This window comes from Phaenicophaeus curvirostris, chromosome 1, assembly GCF_032191515.1.
Source record: "Phaenicophaeus curvirostris isolate KB17595 chromosome 1, BPBGC_Pcur_1.0, whole genome shotgun sequence".
Classification (NCBI taxonomy): domain Eukaryota; kingdom Metazoa; phylum Chordata; class Aves; order Cuculiformes; family Cuculidae; genus Phaenicophaeus; species Phaenicophaeus curvirostris.
Window position 1 is genome coordinate 91,153,253 of NC_091392.1, and position 15,859 is coordinate 91,169,111.

At 38.6% G+C, this 15,859-nt stretch overlaps 1 protein-coding gene across 7 annotated transcripts in view; it reads right to left on the reverse strand.

Moving 5' to 3' along the window:
• Positions 1–49: 49 nt before the first annotated feature.
• The window catches only part of CMSS1 (cms1 ribosomal small subunit homolog), a 240,226-nt gene continuing 224,416 nt past the window's right edge, over positions 50–15,859 (reverse strand). For all 7 annotated transcript variants that reach the window (XM_069868225.1, XM_069868235.1, XM_069868253.1 and 4 more), the window contains 8 exons: positions 14,888–14,959; positions 11,857–11,986; positions 8,930–8,989; positions 8,117–8,219; positions 6,634–6,694; positions 5,682–5,769; positions 3,981–4,069; positions 50–605 (listed from right to left, as the gene is read on the reverse strand). In XM_069868225.1, coding sequence (XP_069724326.1) covers positions 522–605; positions 3,981–4,069; positions 5,682–5,769; positions 6,634–6,694; positions 8,117–8,219; positions 8,930–8,989; positions 11,857–11,986; positions 14,888–14,959 — 687 coding nt within the window. In that variant the 3' untranslated portion in view covers positions 50–521. The remainder of the gene's footprint in view (positions 606–3,980; positions 4,070–5,681; positions 5,770–6,633; positions 6,695–8,116; positions 8,220–8,929; positions 8,990–11,856; positions 11,987–14,887; positions 14,960–15,859) is intronic.

A 15,859-nucleotide genomic window follows, 5' to 3' on the forward strand; every position in this document is an offset into this window, starting at 1 on the left:
TTTAACCAAAATAAAGACTCAATATACAGATAATTTATCATGTAATAGCAAAAAAAATTGCATTTAGCCAGCTGTAGGACAGATGGGTGAAAAATACCTTTCTGACAAATTACTGGAATTCATACATTTTCAAGGATCCTCTAAAGCAAGAACTAGATTATCACCCATGAGAGAAGTAAAGGTCTCCTTTGGGACAGCAGAGGGAGATATCAGAGAATTGAGTTGTACAAAGATTTTCACACCCCAGTTTGCTCATCTTCAAAGTCTTAGAAGGGATACAGTAGTAAATCTGGCAGGTTAATGCAGTGTACCTCTAATTTCAGTATCACATTGCTTCTACAATAAAATTCTGTTTTATTATTAAAAGAAAACTCAGAAAAAGTTGCAATATGCGTTCTTTCTGTATTAACAGACATCTGAAAAGTCAACATTCTGAATTCCACCACCCATTAATCACTTGCCAATTGCAGACAGGACAGTAGTAAAATGCAGCTGCGAACAACTTCCTTGTTGGTAGAACATTAAAAGAGTCCCAGCTTCACAGATCCCTCTCTGCACAGCTTTATAATACACATCTCCAGTAGGTCAATTGTTTCTTTCTTTATCTGAAGAAAACAAAAAAAATCCCAAGTATCAAAAGTTACTGATAATGCATTGGCTAAATACCATTATTTATTTACTCAGGCACCTCACTATAGGAACAGAAAATATGGAACAGGTTCCCATACAAGATCCTGAGCTCTACAGTGTTTCCACTTTGTAAAATATCAAACACAGGCCCTGCAATCCTAAAGTCTAACTACAGCTTGTGCAGCCCCATCTACCAGGGCTACAAGCTGTCATCAGTACAGAATTGACAAAGCAAGCCACAGCGAGCGATCCACCCCGGACTGCAAAATCCCTGTGAGATTTTCCAGAGTATCAACAGATAGCAAGCAGTCCAGGGGCAGTTACTGCGCTGCAACAGTTACAGCGTTGTCTGTGTCTGAGACACCTGGATGAAAGTAAGCATAAAGGTCAATTCTACATGTGCTGCATGCAAAGTACTTTGGCTTATAACATGGATATCACTGCAGCTTATTGCTTATCTAAATATGAGACCAATGTACTTGCGAGTAAATATTGACTGCATTCTTCAGCACGAACATAAGTCTCCTTATAGCTTCCTCTTCCCATTTACAAATAATTGATTTGCGAATTTTCTCTCGGGATTTTATCCTTCTGTGCCTCCACTTTCACAGGGACAAATGATGTGAGAAAGTCTCACTAGTCTCTGTTCAACACTGAAGGTGCTCTATCAGGGTGAAAACAGTTGTCTTTCTATGGTAAATCCATTTCTTACAAACCTTTCAACTTTCACAGAACCTGCAACTTAAAACTTTCTCTATTTTCAAACTTACTTGAGGTTCACTCTTTCTATTCTTTGCAGACAATATGATAATGGTTTTGGTTGAAAACACTCCATATGAATCTCACAAACAAGTAATGTGAGACGCTGAGACAGCTTTGTATTGCCATCAACCTCTACATAGTAAGATTTCAAAGCAGGAAATTTGTCCTTTGGTCAGATCAGAAAGCGTACAATCAAAACCTTTTATGCTTTAGTATAAATCAAACATGCCAAGACAGAGTCTGATAAACTCATTTACTCCACAGCTGGTTTCTTCGTGAACCTTCTTTTTATTTCCTTCTCTCCATTGTTTGGGAAGAATGGAGTGAGACACAGAAACAGATAAAAACCCAAGAGCACTGACTAATGAGATGTTTAGGCATCTGACAGTGCATTAGATCAGGGCACCATCCATTATGTGGATGGTATGGGATACAGGACTGTCATGTGGCAGGGTTCATGTGTTTGTAAATTCATATATTTATCAGAATATATCACTATGTAAATAATTCTCCGCTGAATATTAGATGAGTACATAAACATTGAGTACTGTGCACCTTCATTAGAAAATGAAGCTACAGATTTTCCATGACTGGACAAAAAGTACACATGCTCATGGCCATTCTTGCTTTCTGGTGCAATTACAATGAAAAGCAGCAAAGGAGCACCTTAATTATGCAAAGAAATTATTGATAAGGTGAGGTTTGGATCAGGATGAGTATGCCTTGTTTCCAATTTTAAGGACACAATTTTGCCTCCACAACTAATGTGGAATATAAAAAATTAGTATACCTAACTGTCAGTTCTCTGAATTGTGTTGTTGGTACTTTACCTCCTCTCTTCTTTGAGCAAATTTATTATTAATCTTGGCATGAATTTGACAATTTTTATACAAGCAGGGGAGTAAGATCCTCAGGTTACTAACACTGTACTCCATATTTCAAGCCTCCAAGCTGCCAGATAATCCAATTAATTTCTGCTCTGTTAAAATGCCTTATCTCAAAAACATTATTTGGGGTTTATTTGTTACTGACATTCTTCTATCACTCAGGAATTTGCCTGATACCTGCAGCAGGACAAATAGCTGCAGGATGTTCCACCTATACAGCTCAAGATGTCAAAAATCTTTTGGTATGTTGTGTTACCCGAGTCATGTGTACATAAAGACTTCTCTTTGATTGCATATTCACTATTCTGTAATCACACGTAAGTATCTATTCCTTATGCTAACATTATATATGAAAGTGTAACATGCTTACATGCTTCCTTGGTTTTAACTTGAACTAAAGCCTTAACATTTTGATGTTAAGATAGCCAGGGTTGCAACTTTTGGCCTATATTCCTAGACAGACATACAGAAATGATGTGATGCTACCTACAGTGCATTTAACAGGTTCAGGTTTGCAATAGACCATAATCAAATATTAGCAACACAATTTTCATTTTTGTCCAGTGGATAACCTATAGGCTAGTGTACATACACTTAAAAAAATCCATCCCACCACAACCAGTACCTTTCAGAATATTATACTTGTGCTAATACAGCCATGAATTACATTCTCCATTCTTTAAAAACCTTACAGATAACTGCAAGCACCATATAAACAAAGCCATAAGTGTTTACCACAAGAGGGAGACTCCTTGCCTCATTAAGTAGAGTTGGTTTCTCTGCTACTCATTTCTGCTACCTATTTTTTGCATGGTGCTTTATCCAAGATTATTGGGAAGATATATCTGTGTACGTGAGACTGTAAAATACAGCACACTCAAATACACAGACAAGTGCAGAGAAGGATTAAATGACCGATAACTTGTTTCACTTGTGAAGCAGTATAGTGTCTATATGCAAAAAAAGACCTTTTTCCTCTGGAGATTCTGCATGTTGGTCTGCTCTAAATGTGCAAAGAATGGAAACACTGTGCAGGAAACTCATCTTCCTAAAAACGTCTGGTGGAGGAATCTGCCTCTTCAACTCTCTGCTCACTAAATACCAGCTGATGCCCCACAGCGTATGATAAATATTCCTTGTCATAGCAATAAATGTGAAAGCTGGATTACAGAATTGAAAAGAATGGAAAATTACGTTAAAAGGAGTCTACAAATGATCAATAGTTCTACATGGTTTGTACCCTACCTCTTAGCAAAAAAAAAAAACAAAACAAAACCCCAAAGCAAACTATCTATGGATGTACTCACAAGAAGTTACCTTACACTCAGATGGAGACAGATAAATGCTTCTCCAAAGTTGTATTTAGTTTTTGAGGAAACTTTTGCACAAAGTCCTCTTTCTAAGAGAACTTCCTGGTAACAGACAGAACAACCATCTAGCACAAGCAGGAGAAATTCGCAGCACAGCCATAGATGTCACAGCTGTGACTTGCAACAAAAAAAGGAAAAAAAAAAATCTACCTCAGGAGATAATTTTAAGACCTGACAGTACAGACCTATCAGTCAAATATCAACTTCTTTGTGTTCCTAGATGACTGAAGTCAGCCTTGCAGAAAGAAAACCTTACTGACCAAGACCTGGGCACTAGAATCAGAGGCAATGAATACACAAAATATAATACATACAGGTGCTTATACAATACCTCAGGAATATCCATCATTCTCCTTAGTTTCTGATCTCTCCAGTTCCAATCCAGAATCATATATTTTGTGGAGTTCAAGCACAGGCCATCTAAAAAGGCAACATATATTTTACTACCAACATAATATGACATGCACTTATCAAAATGATTTTGGGGTTTTACATCTTTTGCTGTTTGCTTCCAAGGAAATTAATCTCTGAACACTTAAGTATGACATTTGCTGGTTGGAAAACTAATGCACTGACACTGCAAACTCCCTTAACCACATAATCCCATGCATTTTTGGAAGATAAACACAAAAGCAGAACAACTACTATTGCCAGGTTTGTCAAGAGCCAACATCCTGCCAGAAAATAATTCCTAAAGCTTCCACTTGATGACACCACAGGAGCTGAATTTCCACAGCTGATGAAGAGCTGGTAAGTTACAAGGACTCTAGCCTGAACACTCCTGTTAATGGGAACTGACAGTATTTAGCAGTTTACAGGACTAGGTGCTGTGTGAATGTGAGTCAGGTCAGTGGTGCTGCCAAAGAATTCCTTTATCCTCCAAATAAATGGTGGCGAAAGAAGAAAAAGGTCCTTTCTGAACTGGCCCTCCAGCTGTTCCCATTTTTCCCTGGTCTTCTCCATGATGCCTACAATTTTTTCCTGTGGGTTTTGAGTCCTTTCCATTCCATAGTGGCCTGCCACTGTTACACTAGGTGTCAACAAAGGACTAGATCTAAAGAAAAGATAATACACTTTGTGACCCTGCATAAGCTGCCTCCACCTAACATGGCACTGTTCTGTCATGCTGAGCAGTAATGACATAACGTCAGTGGAAGGCACAGGAAACAACAAAATTATGCTATTCCTGTACCCTTTCGGAAGGAGCAGTAGATCCCAACCCACAGGCAGTCCCTGACCAAGAAACCACAGTCAGAGCAAGGCACTGTTTAGAAAGAATCACCTTATCATCTCGTCATTTTGTTCTTTGTTTTTTCTTTGTGTATATAATGTCTACTGAGTAAGTAAAACTATCAAAAAAATCAGGAAAATAAAAGGAGATTTATATAGAATACTTAATTTCATTACAGGCTAATCAGATATAAAATCAGACCAACAAGCAGATCTTTCATCCACCCCTCACAAAAGTTTACATTGAGCTCAAAGTGACATACGATACAAAGACTTTTGCCATTATTTCCTTCTGATTTACTTGCAGCGTTTAGTTTCCTTGAGCTTTAAATCTTACACCATGGTTTTGCAATCACTTTCAAGTCAGCATAAATCAGTATTCCTGACAAAAGAGGAAATCCCCCATCTCTGTCTACTCATTACCTGATTTTGTGCACACACTGGCTTTGTTTTAATTGGGATCAGTTCTAAGTGGGATCAGTTCACTGAGCTGCCAAACAGACTCGGGCTAGCACAAGAAGCAGGAAGGGGAATAAATAGGCACAAACTGGGGAAGGGCAAGTATTACTCTGCCCTTCTCTGCTAATATTGATTTATGCCAGCTTAAAGTGATCATAAAATCAAGTACTAGAATCTTGGGCTCATTTTGACTGATGTAGTAGAAATGGAGAAACAGAATTGTACAGTTTAGTACACAAATCCTCAGATTCATATCAACCAAAGCACTTCAACAACTGAAGTCTTGCTTCTCCTGAGACCAAGTATAAGATACCTACAAAGAAAACATCCTTTGTTGTCCTACCTTGCTCCACTAGCGCTTTTACTCGCCCAGGAGTTCCAACCCCGATGTGGAATACACCTTTCTCCAACATATTAATATGTTCTTTTATCTGATTTGAGCAGAGAAAGAAAACCACAGTAAAAATCATGATTGCTTTAAAATTCCTTCTGGAAGAGATGGACATAAATTCAAGATCTTATAGTATCTCTTTCTAGAACACTACCAAGTAACAAATGCTATTCATCTTTCAAACTCTCAAACTGACATGCCTAGGAGAAAGTTTAAGAAATGTAACAGCCTGCTGGGCACCACACTTTTCTTCAAGTTCAGTCATTTTCAACTTTGAAAATCTGCTACTGCAGCAACTATTTTTGGACGTGAGAACAGTATGCTTCTTTCAGCATTGAAAAAAAATCTTTGGAAATATCTGAAAAATTGACAAAATTGAATTAGCTGTAAGCTCCTTCAAGATGATGACACTGGAAAAGGGTGAAATAAAGCAAGTGACCTTTGTGTGTCTGACAGTATTTATATCAAAGGCCAGATGTCCATTCATTACTTCCAACATCGCCATAATTTGTGCTCTCCAACAGGTATGGATATTGGGTGTGCAGGCATCCAACTGCCAGAAGGCAAATGTGGGTGCTGGTACAGTTTGCTTCTACAAACCCATGTGAGTGAACCTTCTATTTTAACAGGAAAAAGCCATTTGAATGAACACCTCACAGGAATGTGGAACATCTTTAAAGCATAGCACATGCATTAGCATCTACATTCTACGTAGGACTGCACTAGAGCTGCTGGAGCTAGACTGCTCAAACTCCAACAATCGGTTACCAGAAGAAGAATTATCTAAAGAAAGGAACATTGTATAAACACCATATGAAAGGCCCTACTGCTAAATGCTTTAAAAGAAAATGGTATGACTCTAGTTAGTTGTTTAGTTTTCCTATTGAATTTCCCTCCCTCTTACCTTTATGTGCTTTGCAAACAACTTGAGAACTTTGCAGTCTCCTTTAAATGCTGTCATTGACCTAGCAATAGAAAAATTGGAAAAGGAAACGCAAGCATCACGGCTGGGAGTGAGACCACACAGGAGGAAAGCAAAAGTAACTGGCATTTCTCAGTATGCTTGAGACACACAGTCCCCCAGTGACTCCTGCTTGTACTTTGAACACCATGTACATTCTTGTTTGCTACTTGATCAACAGTGCTCAACAACTGTACAAACACAATAGCAGATATCAGTAGGGGGCGATATTGTTTAGACAGCTTTTCAGATAATATTTAATTATTGTGGCCTGTGCTTTCACAGCTAACTTAGTTCAAAGCTGACAAATTCTAATACAAAACTGTCTCAGTTACTGAGATACAGGCATGAACAAATGTGTGTACAAGAACAAAATGGAAAGAACTGTGTATGGACCAGTCTACATTTTACAATCTTCCTGCATCATGGCTGCTAGGAAAACCGAAGCTGCTGTAGTCTTTACTGCAGAGATTGCCCAAATTTCAGTTTACCAAAACTCATTTGCTGGAAAACCTGACTTGTTTTTCTGACACCCCACTTTGGCACACAGTAATAACTCTATTTGCTGTATTAGTCAAGCAGGAGACAACATATTCAACATTTAGTGAATGTCTTTAAGACAGCTTTCTCTGCAGGTTTTTTGCAGTGTGACAAATTTTTAACTTTCTTTTGTTCAAAGCTAAATGTTTATATACAAATATACACATAAACCACCTAAACATCAGATGGTAATATTTGCATGCTGGGGCTAAGGACTACAGGCACGTCTGACATATCTATGATTCTATCTGTTGCATGGAGTCAAACTATCCAACTCTTCATCTCATGTTGCACTGACAGATAATCACAGCAAATGGAGTCAAGACTCAAGAGACAACCATGGAATTTGTGAAGTACACATTAATCTACCAAAGTCATCAACACTTCTGGAATGAGAAGGGGGAGGATAGGGGCAAAAAAAGAGGACACTGAAAATCATCATCATCTGCCAGTCTGAGCCAGCTGAGAACATGGACACAGACTTGGAGGCACTCAGATGCATGCATTGGTACTTGAGGCCCCTGGAACATCATCTCCTCTGGTGCAAAGTCCCAATTTCTAGTGGTGGATCATGAAGCTTTATGGGTTTACTCCCTTCTGATGTATAATAGGATGGTCGTTTCCCCAAAACTGATTACATCTTATTTTTGGTTTTCAACAAAAATAACACTTCCATGCAACTGAAGTACCAAGTGTTACTTCAGTGTAAAACCAAACACCACATTCCCACAGTTTAAAGAAGCAAGGGATATTGCATCAGTTTGAGTCAGTGAATTTGTTGGCTAGCAGAGGACAGTGTCCCAGTTTTGCCTTTATGCCTTTATGGTTCCAAGACAAAACCTCTGACTGACTGCCAACCGCAGCATAACATTTGCTATCAACATACTTGATGAGTTCCAAGGAACGAAGGGCAGAACCGCAGATAACCAGCATCACCACTGACTTCTTCTCCTTGTGGTTTTTACGGAGTTTGGCCCACTTAGGACAGACTGCAATGAAAAAGCCCATGTACACACACAGAAAAAGTACTGCATGCCACAATTTTAAATTACAAGAGTACGGGATGAATGGTAGCCAGCAGTGAGAACACACATGCTGACTCCTATGAGGTCTGGATCTTTGGCAACACTTTTACATTTAGTCATGACTGAGAAACTGGAAAATGAAATGCCCAAAATAAATAAAATACAGAAATATCGCATAACTGAACAAATTAGATAAGCATTAAAAATCATCAGTTTGTAAGGTGACATTGTCTTCATTTGCCACATGTGGCAATTTGTAACAGAGAAAACCAATTGAAGAGATACATTTACCAGATCAGAAGTTCTATATAAATTCACATAAGGGAATAAAAATTCTTCTGGTTCACGTCAGCAAAGAGCTGACCTACTTATATATACCTATATAAGGTATATATACCTTATATATATATACCTACTTATGACACTATGATAAACTACTGACAAATAATGCCTAGCAATTCGAAAAAAGTCTAAAACATTTTGATACAAAAGAAGTGAAAGAGTAAAAAAGATCCAGAAAAACAAGAAATGTCATGAAGAAAAAAAACCAAAACTCTAAGTTTCAATATTTCATTAATTAAAAAAAAAATTAGAGGTGCAGGTAAAAATGGCAATAATAGTGCATTAGCAATGTTTTTCATACAACTTTCACCTCATCCAACATTTTGACTCACTTTCCTTCAGGTATGAAGAAAAACTGTGGGTGAGATCATTGGCTGGCAAAAAACAGGTATCTGAAAATGTGAAAGGAAAAAAAAAACCTGTTCATGTATTTTTAACAGCAAAAGGAGCATATACATCTGCAGCATATCTACTAGTTATACTGATGAAATCAGAACTATGTTAAAATCCATCATAAATTACCATTTGTGAAAAAAAGATTAACATGTAACTCATGTACAAGAAGCTTTATATTGGATGAATCAACACAGGTAACACCTCTCAACCCAACTCAATTCAACATCAGTTCCCTTCTTTCTTCCCTCCATGAAAAGCCCTGAATACAGAGCTGCACAGGTGTCATTGTATACTTTAAAAAAAGTTTTCACGTGTCTTTGCTATAATCAATCAAAGGTCTTAGCCAAAAGCCTCACAGTCAACCTGCTAGACTGTTCCAACAATCCACCTACCATGGAATACATCTGTAGACCACCCAAACAATTCATACTATGTAAATTCAAGAACCTACCAATAATGTACTTGTTAATATGTTTGTTCCTCTTTAAGGCCTTTCATATTGTGGTAGTCTACCTAATTATATCAACCCCAATAGTAACACCTACACTCATTTCAACGCCTTCCTCTTTCTTCATTTCCCACTGACTACCTATCTTTTACCTGATCAGTGTATTAACTATAGTCTTAAAAGCATTCTCTGTCAGATATGCAATTTAAGCTTCATATAGAGGCAACGAAGAAAGACAAAGTCCTAACAGGTTCTTTGGAAGGTCCTTCCTTTCTCCAGCTTCTATTCAGAAAGTCTAAGTTCTTAAAATAGTGATTAAAATTAGATGGTGTGAGACCTTGCCATTGTTAAGGGTCCTTCACCTGATGGAACAATACGCTCCTGCAGAGCATTAATAACTCTGTCTTCAGGGACCCATGTATTTCTCGTCATCCTGCACAGCACCTCATGGTGCCTGTTTATGAAAAGAGATGTTTGCTAATATATTTTAGTTAAATTAAGCAGGTTTCCATATAGACATTCTTCATATTCACATAGATAGTGGATTGTGCTAATGCTGGTAGCATCAATCTATGATTTCCATTAGAACAGACAGTGACAAACTTGGTTTTTAGCTGGTACTTGCCTGATGTCCTGTCAGTATAGTTTCTTAAGCAGAGCCGCTCAATTTAATGGTTGTTGTCTTGCTAAAAAATTTTATTTTGCATTGATCCTTCTTATGAAATCCAGAGACTTACATTTAATGTGACATGAGCTTCAAAGGGAATGAACGTGCACAAGTGAAGGATCAGCAGCCAAGTTACTTTTCATATCATGTTTAAAAGATGCACTTGATGCTAGTGGGGAAGGGCAGGGGCTGCCCTACCATAAGCATTTGGTGGTAATAAGGGAGCTCTTCACACCACCATGATCCTTTCCTCCCCTTGGCAAAATATCTTTGCTGTCATTTTGCTATATTCAGTCTCATGAATGACCGAACAATTAAAAAGACGGTTTCTAAAGGATACGAGCTTCAGTCACTGACATTTCCCAAACACTCCAGCAAAACTGGAGTATTAACAATAATTTTAATGGAAAGTTTCAGAAAGGGCAGAAAACCACACAGCTCTAGACTGCAGCAAGAGACTAAGCCAAGTACAAATCTGACCTTCTGCAGCACATCAGTTAACAAAAACATGCAACTCTGAGTTTTGTTATTTGCTTGTTATTTGCTCAGTGCTTTGACTTCTAAACTCCTTGCATTCTAAGCCTTCGACTCCCAGCACAAAAAGAAAGAAAAAATATCTCCAACCAACCCAAGAGTAAATCCATATGGAAATGGGTCACTGCAATAGCCCAAAAGGCTCTTTTGATAAGAAAGAAATCAAAGCAATTTATAATTTGCTAAAACCCCTAAAGATCTAAAAATAATCAACACAAGCTTTTCAAAGCAACCTATATGGGAATTCTTCATGTTTTCTTGATTCAACAAGAAAGCTGAACTTGCCCCACAGAAATAAAGAAGGATCAGCCTAGGTTCATGGATATTACGGAGAAGTATATTTATCTTGAAAAATAGGCTTAAATATTAAAAAAAAGAAACCAGTGCTGTGCTACAAGATGCTTATAGCGGGCAGAAGTCACCAAGAGCTCAAAAAGTATCAAAGGTCTATGTAGCTAGTTACCAGGTCATTCACTCTTCAAAAGCACTGCCAACAAATAGTGGACAGCGTCTGTAAAATAACAGCGCCTCTTTATCTGCAGAGTAAGAGGCAGAAAAGTTAAATGTTGCTTTCACCTCCAATGCAGCCTCCAACTGACAGAAGCTAATCCTGCTCTGTTCTGCTTTGCTGTTTCTATCACTGGCTTTCAACTGGAGACAGAATATGGGAAACCAAGAGGGTCCTTGCTATGGTTAAAACTTGGTCACTTGACACATGGACCAAAGCTACCATCTCATTTCATGCCACCCCCTGAAAAACATTGCTTTCAACATCTCATAACCACACCAGAATGGCATCTTGTTATTTCTTTGTCTACTTCCATCAGCCCTCCTATTATGCTCCTGGATCAACTCAGATAACCCCAGAAACAAAATATATTTCACTTTCTCAGTCAGCAACTTGGAAGCTATTATTACGAATTGTATCACTTCTATTAGAAAAGTGGGCTCCTGAAATGAATACTTTACAGCTAAAGGACACATTTAAATGATGCTTCTGTTCATTTCCATAACTCCAAGAAACTTGACATTTACTCCAAAGAAACTAACATCTCTACTTAAACATTAAAAATTCATGTATAGTATAAGAAAAATATTTCCATAAAAAGCATAATTGAAGACCTGACCCCCATATCATCTTTCTTCTGCAGAAAAAGAAGCCAACTGTATCCTGAAAAAAACATTATTAATTTATTAAACATAGGATAGGTTACCTGACAGCTTCAGTTCCTCTAATTCAATCACTGAACGGTTTTCACCAAAATGTTGACTGAGCAAATTTTGTAGATCAGCAGGAACACCAGCTTTTGGAGCAGATTTTTCCAGAATATCAGAAATTTTCTTCTAAAAACCCAAGTAAAATGGTTAAGTATGGCATTTCTATAGTTTCTCCTTTTTGATTAGCTAATAACACTGTAAATAAATGTTCCTCCCGTAGCTTTATACAGTTACATTGGGTTAATTACAACTTAATCAGAAAAACACCTAACTAAAGGACAAGATTCCCATTGTCTGTAGTCGGAATGCAGACACAAGTTCAGATACTTTTGTAAGCCCAAAGACAAAAAGTCTTGTGCACCCACTCAAAACGCTGCTATAGCAAAACTATGACTGAAAGCTGGGTTTGAGTTTTGCTGTTGTAAGAATAAAAATTCAGGGTTTAGTCATAATTTCTTTTATTTTATTATTCTTAAAGCACAAGAGGAATCAAGTGGTTATATAAGTCTTTGTTATATTTTGATGAAAACAGGGTAACTACCTATCTATTTTGCAAGGAAAGCGTAACGTGTGATGAAAATGAGTTAAAAGCTCAGAAATCCAGAAGTCAGGCAGAAAGAGTTCAGCAACTGTTTTGCTATTGCAAAACGTATAATATTTTGAACAAAACAACTAATTTTTAGAGCCTGGACATGAGTTCATAATGATTGCATTTTACACTTTAGGAACATTAGCAAATAACAAGTCTGAATTTTCACTGAAATGCTGCTTATTTTTTTTCCCATAACCAGTCAGGATAGAATAGCTCAGAGTTCCCATTATCAGAATGATCTGCTAGCATTTAAGAAAACAGCATACTTTCAAGGAGAGAGGCAGCATGGAGAGAATAGCAAGAGTATGAAGCCTCTCTTGTTCCCACTGAGAAGCAATTAATTTGTGAAAGGCCAGCTCAAGGTTTCTCAGCTGGGTAACCTAAAATGAACTTGCTGTCATGAGGACACATGAACTTAGAAGTAAAAAGGAGACATCAGTGGGAGATGAGGTGGGCCTGGAAGCATTTTTAGCAGCTTTAGAGGGGTGGCGGCTATTTTCAGTGCAAGTTCAGCAAGCCAAGGTCTAGGGCAGTAAAGATCAATGGAAATTCTGAAGAGAGCTACATCACGGATTCTAATGTAGGGGACATATCTTTCCCCTACTCCACCCCAGCACCTATTTCCTCCTCCTCTTCCATCCCTCATCCCTCCTCTCCCCCTCTTGCTCAATACACCCCAAATACTCCTACACTGGCATCACAAGGGACAGAAGGCTGAACAGGGAAGAGCCATTTGGAGGCTGCTGAAGTCACTCTATCCTAGAGCAAAGGCAAAGTAGGCAGCTGCCTCCCCCAGCTGTCTGCCACTCCGGCCGCTGCCTGTTCTACCTCTCTTAAAATTCAGCTGTGTGTTTGCAATACTCCAACTGAATCTTTGACAGTGGTATAGTTGGAGATGAAGTGCTTATGCCTTCCTTTCAGTCTACCTCTGGCCTGGTGCAAAACCCTCTGCAGTCCCTGGAATACTTTCCAGTGTATGCCTGGCTTTTGGCAGGTCTTTGAACTGCCTGGATCTGTAGCATTCCTTCTCCCAAGACTCACCCCCATTTGGCACTGTTGTATTTTTCTACTGTGTAACAACTGTCTTCCCAAAGAATGATCAGCGACCATCTGCAGCACACTCATTCTTTGCATGAGACTCACAACTGGACCTCTTTGTTATTATTCCTATCAACTACAAATATTCTTCTTCAGCAACCTGTCTTTTAGGTGACCTGCATTTGGGAACCTCTGATTTAGCAGACAGCAAGACAGAACTATCCGGCTCATTTTATGTGGTAATTCAGCATAAGGCACTGTTTCACAGGACCATTACATCATTCACTGGGCCACTTGGTTCCTCCAGGAAAATTATGGCACTCTGGAGAGGAGAAGCTTGATACTAATGAGAAATTCCATAAGAGCAAAAGCAAAGACACCTGAGCAAACTCTCTTCTTTCAAGGAGGGCTGTGAGGAAACGTTCCTCTTGCAGGAAGTTTTATTATTTTTCTGCCAATTCATTCCAGATGCTTAAAAACAATGGGGGCTTCCCCCCTCCTCTTCCTTATTTTCGGAGAGAGCACTTTGGAATTCATAGATCAACCTGATAAATACTTCCTGATGGATTTTTTGACAGGCTGTGTATGTCAACTTAGTGGCCTAGCCTCACTGAAACCAAAGGTGTTAACTTAGCACCTATTGTTTGCTGGAGAACTAAGGTCTTTTTGTTAGGTCTGGTTCACCAGTCTCTTCTCATGGGAAGCTTTTGCTCTGTCAGTAGCGGAACAAGTACCCCAGTCACTTCTGCCAGAGTTGCATTTAAAGCCAAATCCCACTCTTCCCTCTTCTCATTCCCTAGATATTTAAGAGGCCTGACACAATATAAAAAGGCCACCTCTCAACCTTGTGAGGGAGCCAACTATTTACAGTCTGTGCTGGAAGACAATTAACTTGCCCGGTGCCATACAATTTCCATCTAGGCTGCAGACTGTGTTTGTTGTTGAGGGCGAGTATGAAGCATGGCCAATGGACAATATAGAGTATTTATTTATATACTTATGCTAAGAGGAGAAGAGCGAACAAGGACAACTCTTGGCTCAAAAGGAATTACAGCAGCTGGAGCCTTACCACACTGCTGAAACAGGGAAGATTCTGCAGCAACTGAAATGACACTTTTCTTTGACACAGTTCTAGTTTCCTGAAGTGCAACGCTTGCAAGTGGGCTGTAGACATATACAATCCCTGAACAGAGTATAGACACCATGTCACAGTTCAGGTTGGGAATGGGTATTTTGAGTGAAGTCAAAAAGGTAGGAATTTCTATTCTTCTTTAAAAGAGGCTGCAACATTATGACCACATTATTTATCATCATCACAGAGCTGTCCCAACTCTGAATCTTGTAATAGCATGTACACCCACTGTCCAGTCTCCAAAGACACTGTAGAACATTCATACCTTCTTTCTCCTCTTTGCCTTCACAGTGGTCTCTTGTTTTTCTTCAGGCTGACTTAGAAAGCACTCCGTAGGCTGCAAAGCACACATCACAAAAAGAGCAAGGAAAAAAGATTCAGTATCAGATCTCTGATCGCCTGGGAGGAAAAAAAAAGAGTTACCACAGGGAGGGAAGAGGGTATATAGAAATTTTAATGCTGGGTCAGAGGGAAAAAACCAAAACCAAGCATCCTCTTGTGTAGAACTACATATATCTGGAGTAATTTGGAACTGAGATCTCTGTTGTTGTAACCAAGAGAGGAATAAAAGAACAGAAAGTTGAAACAAATAGGTTGTAGTCAAACTTCCATGAAAGGGTAGAAAGCAGGTTTTAAAAAATTAAAAGGATAGCGTGGAAAAAAAATTACCTAAACCTTTCCAAAACTTCATATTTTTTTATCTCTGTTATTGTGCATGATTGTTTTCCTAAACATTGCCAATGGTGTTCTAAAATAAGTAGGGCTAAGGTGAGCATCCAGACGGTGAAAGATGCCACGGAACTGGGTGAGAATAATTGGAAACAATCACGTTCTGGATTTCCTTTCACATTTGTAATGTGAAATTTAGGAAAACATGTTTTGAATTTGTTCTGCCCCATTCTTGCTTTGTCTCCTCATAGCAGACAGGGTCAAATACACACAAGAAAAACACATGGTGCATTTCAGAATAATCTTCATCCAATACATGTTGCTATTATTAACCCTCTTCTGTGCCTGAGTGAGCAGGCTGAATCGTTCCATTTGTAACAGGGTCCCTGTTCACATAGCTAGGTTTAGGATTTATCCTTAGACACCTAAAATTGCCCAAAATAGAGAAAGCAAGGCACACGTTTTCCTTGTTTTGAGCGCATAGCAATTCTCCTTTCTTTTCCCTTCTTAGAGATTTCCACTTCATAGAATTGCAAATCAATCTTCACAGATGGGCTTTAGAGCTTAG